Source organism: Alosa alosa, chromosome 4 (assembly GCF_017589495.1).
Source record: "Alosa alosa isolate M-15738 ecotype Scorff River chromosome 4, AALO_Geno_1.1, whole genome shotgun sequence".
Classification (NCBI taxonomy): Eukaryota; Metazoa; Chordata; class Actinopteri; order Clupeiformes; family Clupeidae; genus Alosa; species Alosa alosa.
In genome coordinates this window covers 27,013,037-27,022,313 of record NC_063192.1, presented here as the reverse complement: position 1 = coordinate 27,022,313, position 9,277 = coordinate 27,013,037, and the positions used below count along the sequence as shown (strand labels likewise).

The 9,277-nt window shown below is 42.5% G+C and overlaps 1 protein-coding gene across 3 annotated transcripts in view; it reads right to left on the bottom strand.

Annotated features, from left to right (window-relative positions):
• Window positions 1-2,555: 2,555 nt before the first annotated feature.
• The window catches only part of opn7b (opsin 7, group member b), a 78,419-nt gene continuing 71,697 nt past the window's right edge, over window positions 2,556-9,277 (bottom strand). For all 3 annotated transcript variants that reach the window (XM_048241350.1, XM_048241352.1, XM_048241351.1), the window contains one exon: window positions 2,556-8,865. In XM_048241350.1, the coding sequence (XP_048097307.1) occupies window positions 8,365-8,865 (501 nt within the window). In that variant the 3' untranslated portion in view covers window positions 2,556-8,364. The remainder of the gene's footprint in view (window positions 8,866-9,277) is intronic.

Sequence of the window (9,277 nt, the reverse complement as noted above, 5' to 3'; positions counted from 1 at the left end):
TTTTATAACCCAGAAGGATGTACTTGGTATCAAATGATAGCTCTGTGTCTCCTCTTTCAACTGACATGCGTGGCATAACTATCCGATCACGGGGTCGTGAGTAGGGCCTAATTCAAACGAGAGTAATGGGTGTGCAGCGTTGTTTTTTGTACATGATGTTATTTTGCAGTCACGTTGTCTGTTTTTATAGCCCAGAAGCATCAATATACTTGGTACCAATAGATAGCCCTGTGTTTCCTCTTTCTTCTGATATGCTTGCCATATCTATGCGACCACGGGTTCGCGAGTAATTCAAACGAGAGGGTGCGCAGGTGAACTGTAAATATGAATCAATTTGATTTAATTTCATGATTATTTTTTTATTTTCATACTTGATCGCACAGACAAGTGTTTAGTCTCGTTGGAAAGCCCCACTTATGCTCTGTCACGCAATTAAGGTTTCATCTCGCTGCGATGAACAATTCCGGAGCAATGTAACAAAGAACTCAGGCAAAACAGCCTGCCTCTGCCTGACCAGCTATGGCAAGAACCACACGCCATCAGCCAATTCTGTTTTTATAAAGTAGCCTAGGCTAGGCCCTGTTAGCCTACTTTTATTGGAGCCATCCGGAGATATGTGCCTAATATGCTTACTGTACATTTCACCCAAATTTGTACTTGGAATTTTATCGAAATATTTTTGTAACAGCGTTACCGCGGACATCCGATTATTTTTTATCAGCCCCACACTTCAATGTCAGAGCCTACCTAACAAGGACAGCCCAACGCAGCTCACTTGGCTATGATTTGTGACACATTCTAACATCTTATTAGCATTAATGTTCCAACTCATCATTAACTCACCTGTTGTTACTGAGGTTAAGTAGTAGTCTAGACTACTGTCAAGTGTTTATAACAGATGACTTGAATTGTCCCGCTGCTGCTGCTGCAGGCCTCACGATTTGATCAGAACCATAGGCTACACTTCCTGACTGGGCCAATGGTCGTAGATAGAGTGCAGTAATTGGTTCAGTCCCTGCTTTGCAAAGTGTTGGCAAAGTGCCGTCGAAAACGGCAGCAATTTTTTTTTTTTACTTTTCACTGAACGGAGCCCCCCCTGGCCACCACGTAGCTCCGCCCCTGCTCGAATGCTACACTTCAGTGTTTGCCTTGAAACAATTCTGGCATAATTGCTTTGAACGTTTCAGTTTCTCGTCCCTCATTCCTGCTTTATATGTCCCGGTCAGCCAGAAAGGCTGAAAATGCAATTGTGTTTGACAGAGGGCAGATGTAAATTGCTAGTGACAAAATATTAGCTTTCAGTGTGGCACGATGCCTTATAGCCTACGTTTAATTAAAAAGTGGTTAATTCTTCCTGCTTCTCCCTACAACCAGACAGTGTTGCAAATTGTGTGTTTCCGTCGCTCTGTCTCTTTCGTTGCTCTGATTGGTTTTTGGCCTCTCCTATTGCGTCCATGGCATTTTGATCGGCGTCCGTTTGGGAACGCCCTTTGGAAATGGGCTGTGAACGAACCTTCCCCAGACCCACTCTCAGTTACGACTGAGAAGGGTCTGGTTTCAACCGGGCTAACTCTGTGAGCAATTCAACAGAGAATAATGGGTGTGAATTTGGACATATTTTGACTCCGTAGGCCACATAGCCAGGGGTGGCCAGAGTTTCTGTTGTGGTGGCCGTGGCCACCCCTTGGTGGCGCCCCTGCTGACGCACCCAGGGGTTAAAGTGGGGGGGAACGGGGAGGAACGCAACGATATTGTTAAAATAAATGGTGAGTTAATTTTTCGCATGTACAGAGGTGACCAAGAAGCTAGCCATTCTTGTCCAAAAAGTATTGCTAAACCCAATACTCAATATGTTGTCCAACGGTGAGTCATTTTTCCCCGTTGCACTGACACTGAATTTTAGGGTTCCCCCACCTGCCAAATCCCACTTTAACCACTGGACACACCCACTGCTAGCCCAGCTTAGCACAGGTGCCTTGAAGTGGCCGGCTCCAATAGCCTTCAGTAGCATCCATAGGAGCAGTGCTTTGCTTAAATGAAAACATAATATGTATGTGCTTACAAAATGGCTGTGTCTTATTTAACATTGTAATTTGTACACGTTGTAACTATACAAATCACAGCATGTAAATAGGAAAATCGAGTTATTTTGTCACTATTGGGAGGTGTAGGCTATTGGAGCCGGCCACTTTGAGGCACCTGTGCTAAGCTAGGCTAACGGTGGGTGTGTCAGACTGAGTAACACACACAGAGATGAGAAGGGTACTGTATGTATCAACTTATCTAACTCTGGGGAATACGGTGAATAAGCTAAAGTCCCAAAAAGTTGGCATGTTCCTTTAAGGTTAGGCAGCCGTGGCCTACTGGTTAGCGCTTCGGACTTGTAACCGGAGGGTTGCCAGTTCGAACCCCGACCAGTAGGGACGGCTGAAGTGCCCTTGAGCAAGGCACTTAACCCCTCACTGCTCTCTGAGCGCCGCTGTAGCAGGCAGCTCACTGTGTGGGGATTAGTGTGTGCTTCACCTCACTGTGTGTTCACTGTGTGCTGAGTGTGTTTCACTAATTCACGAGACCAAATTTCCCTCACAGGATCAAAAGAGTATATATACTTATACTATACTTAAGATTTGACAGCCAACGGAAATTTGGCCACTGTAACTAGGTAGATGAAATGTACAGCATGGAAAGCAGGTATGTGGACATGTGTACTTTTTGAGTGTGTGTGTGTGAGAGCTAGTGACTCTCTGGGTTTGTGGCATCTGGAAAAGAGGAGTAAAAGAGAAAGCCTGTCTCTCACGGAACACATGCTCAGAGCAGACATGTGGCCTATGTTTGAGACATCCACTCACCTACAACATAGCACACTATAGATAGATAGATAAATAGATACTTGTATAATGTTGGTTATTTAGTTATTCATATATAGTGCACTATAGGGGATGAGTAGATGTTCTGTATGTAGGCCTACCACAGGTGTTACTTCTCATCTCCCCCTCTGCAATTCTGAAGTCTTGACCCCTCATCCCATAATCCTATCCCCAGGCTTTATTGTCGCAGCCGCTAAAAAGAACAATGATAAAACAGCTTGACATGATGTATAATTTAAGAATTTAATTGCATTAGATCAACTTTTATATTCCGCTTGACAGGCCTGTAGTGCACAAGTCCATCACCCTTTTCTAATACAGTTTTTTTTTTTCAATTTGCAACATCAAACTTATATCATGCTGTTTGTGTTAATCAATTCTGTCAAATAAGTTCATTTTTGAACAAAGATGATTCCTCAGAAGCAACTTAGCAACAGTCAAGGTACTTGACATTTCAAGATACTATTGATAGTTGCTCAGAGAAGTGGCAGTACTTATGCATGTAGGGTTTTCAAACATTATGTGAGAATATGTGCTAAGATGTTGGCTTCCTTTTTTTCAGTGTAGACAGGTGCCTGCTTGGCAATGTGGGAGTGCTGACAAATGTCACTGTTGGAACTTCCAGAGAGGATTATGCTAAAACTGTGGATTCCCCCACGGAAGAGACGGAGTCTCTGGAAAATGTGTCATCGGCAGTCCTTTCACATGATTACAAAAGAGTGAAATTCAAAGAGATTAGTGGATGATGCTTTTTGTTGGGCTCTGTCATCTCTCCCAGATCATATGCATCAATCAACACAAGATGTAAACTGATTCCGATGGGACAAGCTTTTCTATTTGATGCACAAAGACGGAGAGATATCAAACATGTCTCTACCTTTTTGTCAATACGCCACCCCCATAACATCAAATGCTGTTATGTAATGGTTAATGCTGTTACATAACAACATTGAAATATAAAATGCAAAATCTGTATATTTGATGGCAGGTCATGGGAAGCATTCATCTATACTCTACACCCTGTATATTTTCTTGCACTACTTCCATCAGAAATAAGAACTTTTAGAATGATGTCTCTAACAATATCTCTTTGTAAAATATATATGTTTTACAAGCAAACTTTTCCACTTTCTTGCCCATTAAAGCCTAAAACTCCCAAAAATATAACTTGTCAGTGCAAGATGGATTGGCAATCTCACTCGTGTATTCTTCAATAACAAACTAATGCTGGTGTGAAAGGACAGTGGTGTTGAAGCAGTGAGAATTCTATTCTTTTTTTTCATTGAACAAAGTACAATTACTAAGATTAAACAACAACTTGAACACTTTCTTTCTGAAGTCAACATCAAGCAATGAAAAGATTTCACATAGCTCACTGGAATACTTCCCCAGCTGAATGTCTTCTCATTATGTACGCAAGCATTAAAAGTGGTAACACACTTTCAAATTAGCAATGATAAAAATTGCATGTCTCTCCAAAGGCCTTATAAGCAATACATTTAAAAAAAAAAAAAAAAAATCAAATGCATGGCAATATTTTTTGCATACATACAAGTTTACACATTTTATAACTTTATAACATTGGGCCCAGTAAAACCATCTCATTTAACAGACATGTGTATTTAAACGTTGAATCATATATACATCCATAAATACTTTTCTATTTTCTATATACATGGAGGCAGAGTCATATGGAAGTCACAAAAAAATGAACGTTGGTCGAATGGCCAACAAAGACCAAACAGTCCATATGAATGTAGCCGTAAAATCAAAATATGGCTTGTGAAGTGTACGTCCATCTACAGGTATCTCTAAGGCTATCCAACAATCCAGTGATACCGCTTCTCCAAAAACAAAACAAAACAAAAAAGCCAACCTTTGGACTTAACTCTTGGTGACCTACTGCAATATGTGTGCGTTGCCAGCATAAAACATCCAAAGATCTTGTTGTATCATCAAGTCAGTTACACAATACTGCCCCTCAACACTCTGTGATTGGGATAGAATACTATTTAGTGACTCATACAATAATAAATAGATAATAACACCGTACTGTAATAACATTGTATAACAATGTAATAACGTTGAAGTGTTGCAATGACAAAAATTCCACAGAGCTGAGGTGAAAAATAGGAGATCAGAGTGAATTGAAGAGGTGCTTTGCTTCTGTTGTCGTATAAAACTGGTGTGGTTGTGGAGCTGCATATTTTTGCATTTGTATAATATGGAAATGGAAACGCCCTTGTTTGCTCATGGGGTTAGTCATTCACCTCATCTGTACACTCTGTGGAACACATCTCGCATGTAAACAGAGGAATACAGATTGTTCTAGAAGGATTCTGAAAGTCTTCTGTTGTGTATATATTGCACTGTGCTGTGTGAATCCAGTCTCACGTTGAACTTGACAGTGCAGTGAAGGCTGTCAATAGTGTATGTATTCACAGTATAAAGGCTTATCTTTGCTGTAAAAGTGACACAAAACAAAATAAAAAACAGAAGAAGATTTGCCTGAGAACCTGACTTTACCACCGAATGGCGGATTCATCCTCCCACCCTGGCAAAAACATAGATAAAGTTTTAGACAAGCATGGTGGTGGTTCACTCCCTTCATCAGCATTTTGTTCAGGGAGGATGTTTAAAAGATGTTGGCAGGTGTTCGCCCGCTGTTCCTAACACCTTTTACTCCCTGGATGCTCCATTAGAAAATAGCAAGCGTCTACGCTCTCACTGTGGGTTTAGAAGACAGAGAGAGAAAAAAAATCTTGACACCAGCAGCATAAACACACACGCACGCACACACACACACACACACATACAGTACACACACACACACACACACACACACACACACTCTCTCTCTCTCTCTTTTCTTTGTTCATTCACACACACCCTGTAAATTTTGCCGTACTAATATCCAATGTTTACTTTTCTATTAACTGAATGGTTGGAGTTTGTTCCCTGAGGACAGTATAGCGATACGCGGTATAATACATTCGTAAAACATGTGTGAGTAATCTAATGCATGCACACATTGGTTCATTTGCACACACACACACACACACTGCGAGGGCGCAAGAAGTCGGGAGAAAGCAGGAGACCGATTTGTGGTTGTGTATTAACACACTTCTCCTGTGATTTGGTTAGACATGTTGGCCAAAGGGCAATTTACACGGAGTCAATAGGTGTCTGTTTTTAAATAGACGAGTAAAGTAGTATTAGAAAAGGTACCTGAACGAACAAATTAACCTGATATGCTGGATATGACAGGTAATGTGCTGTACAATAAGTATTCCCAAGAATAATGGAAATGTTTGGAATTTATACAAGATGAATTTCAGCTAAATGCTATTTTTTACATTTTACTCATGTAATTATCCATGCACTGACTAAATTCATCCCAACTGGTTGGTTTTCTGTATGGCTTTACTCTAAATTCAAATGTACAGATGCATTTTGCAATTTGTGTTTGAAACCTGCATTGTAAGATAGAAACTGCATATATAATTTGATACAGTATACAATATTATCTTTCTTTTCCTGTGTGTAATCAAATTCTTGTATTGTAGTATAAAGAACAACTAATGGAAACCATTTTCTCTCTTTGATCATGGCGAAAGCTAATTATATTACTGGGGACCAAAATAATAACTGTGACCTGTACAGTATGCAACCCCCATCATAACACCCTCAACCTTAGTTTTTTTAAAAAAAAGACTTTGAGGCTTATAGACTGAGTAGAATTCAGGCAAGGCTTATTTCTTTTGAAGCTGTGATTGCACCTGATCGCACAGGACATTGACTGGCCTACCCACTAAATGCTTGGAACCGTGACAGGGGCTAACACACAAAGATGAAGCTCACCGCGTACGTCCCATTAACCAATCGATCTCTTCCCAGCCTTATCAACAGGGGTGACACCATCGGCAGTGGTCGTCCAGATGGTTACCACCGCTCTATGAATCGCTTCCTAATCAAATTCTCGCATCAGAGGGAAAGAAAAGACCACTTCCTGCTCACACACCTGCCCACAACAGTGCTGATCTATGTAGTCCATTAACTCCTTCCATTTTTTTCTTCTTCCAGTCCAGCAGTGCAGTCCTGCTCTACAGGGTTTGCTGTTAGCTTATGTGATCTGCCTGCACCGAGACTCGGGAAAAACCCAGAAAGAATAAACTGTACAAAGTCCTGAAGGAATTATATCTTTGTACTATTTGGATATGTCACAGCAGCGTTTTGCAGGGTTCATATGAGACAGAGAGAGAGAGAGATCAGCCTGTCTCTGGGTGGTTTGTGAAATGCACCACACAGCTGCATAACTGCTACATTGTAGACATTTTTTGGGACAGAAAAGAAATCTCCCTCTGCATCGTCATTACTAAGATTAGATGTAAACAAAATGTATTGCTCGATATATACACAGATCTATAAACCTCCTGTATACTTTTCAATAGTTTGATGCTCTTCTCATTGTTAAAGGGTTGATTAAACATTTCAAAAGGGAACAGTAACAGAGTGAGGGAAAAAAGAACCTGCTTGTTTGGTTTTTGACTGAATATACAATTCACTGCGGATAGCTCTCCCTTTCCCCTCTCACACGGAGAGTTACGGGATGATGCATAGGCTGCAGACAGACCCTGTTGGGGAGAGACAGAGGGAGAGAGAAGAGAGAGGGAGAGAGAAAGAGAGATCTGCTGGACAAAGGGTAATTGTCCCAGGAGTCCTCTGTGACACATCACAGGAAATGGGAGGGGACAGGGTGAAGGAAAGATGACAGGAAAGAGCTTGTTTTTGTGATTATGGCACCACAGCTTGGCAGCCTGGTGTTACATAAGAATACCCCCACCCAGCCCCCACCACAGCCACAACAGTGGTGTCCCCTACAGATGACACACACCGTGCATGTCTGGCCCAGCCAGTTGCTTGCTTTCTAGAAGTACACAAGTATAGTTCATAGGTCATAGTTTCGGTCATAGTTCACATTTTGATTGTGTGTACTTGTTCAAAAAAAGTTTTTACTTTTGGCAGTAACAAAAAAAAAGTAATGTTTCTGTTATTTGAGGCATTTGTCTGACCTGTATAAGACCTGTGTTTTTGAGGCTGTTCAGGTTTTTTTTTTGTCTTTGTTTGTTTGTTTTGAGGCCAAATGAACAGATCCTCAAAAAAGGCTCCTTGATAGTTGATGATCAGTCTTCTTTGTCTGACTCCTCCCAGTTTGGCACAACTCCTTTCGCCTACTATTTCTTTCCTCCAACTCCTCCTTTTTCTCCACACACTCTTAAAACGAAGTTGTGTTATTTTCAACACATATTGTGTAACAAATATACAAAGGAAACATCACAAAGTGTGTTGTCCCTATCTGGACACAAAGATGTCTTAAAAACAATGCAAAGTTGTGTTGTTATCAACATATTCGTTTTAAGAGTGCATCCTCAATGACTAGTTCCCCCCCCCCAAGTCACAGCTCCTCTGATATCCCATCAGCCCTCTCTCCCCAGAGCTACAGGAAGTCGCTGTGGTCATTGGAGAGCTCACTCACGGCCATCTCTCTGTTGGCGGAGTCGGCGATGATGCGTGCGGTCCTGAGTGGCGTCGCGTTCAGGCAGCGTCCCGTGGTGCCCTCAGGGCAGTGCCTGCAGGCCGAGTGCGTCTCCTGCAGCCCGTTGGACAGCCGCGTGGAGTTGCCGTCCTCCTTGAGCCCCTGGTGACGCCGCGAGACCTCGCACGAGTCCTTCTGCGTCGAATCAGGCACGACTGGACACTCACAGTGGCACATGACATGGCAACAGAGCGTAGCGTCCCGACACAGCAGTTTGCGGAAGTTGGGCTTGAAGATCAAGTAGACCAATGGGTTGTAGAGTGTGGAGGACTTGGCGAAGATAGCTGCTACCGCGAATGCTATGGGGGGGACCACATCTGTGCTGCTGAACGCAGCCAACATGGAGACCAGCGCGTAGGGAGTCCACGCCGTCAGGAAGCCAATGCACACGGCCACGGAGAGCTAGACAGAGACACGGAACAGAGACGGTAGTGGTCAACACTCAGGCGTGGTCTAAGGGTCCTACATTGAGCAGTCTAAGGGCTGAGCTACACCAGGCACGTAACTGAAGCGTTCCGTTCGCGTTGCGTCTGCTGCAACAATTAGCTTCCACTATAATCAATGGAAGTAGCTACACCAGATGTGATAGCGGCGCGTACATTCGAAAAAAATAGACCATTCATCTAAAATGGATTTTACGCGTCGTGAACGGAACGCTTCAGTTACGCGCCTGGTGTAGCTTATACGTTATGGTCCAGGGCTCGAATTATCTTTTTGTCTTTAAGGGGGTCTCTCTATCTCATAAAAAGTTGGCACACCCCATGCATAGCCTAACAAGGCGATGAAATAGCCTAGGCGTACAATATATGCGCAC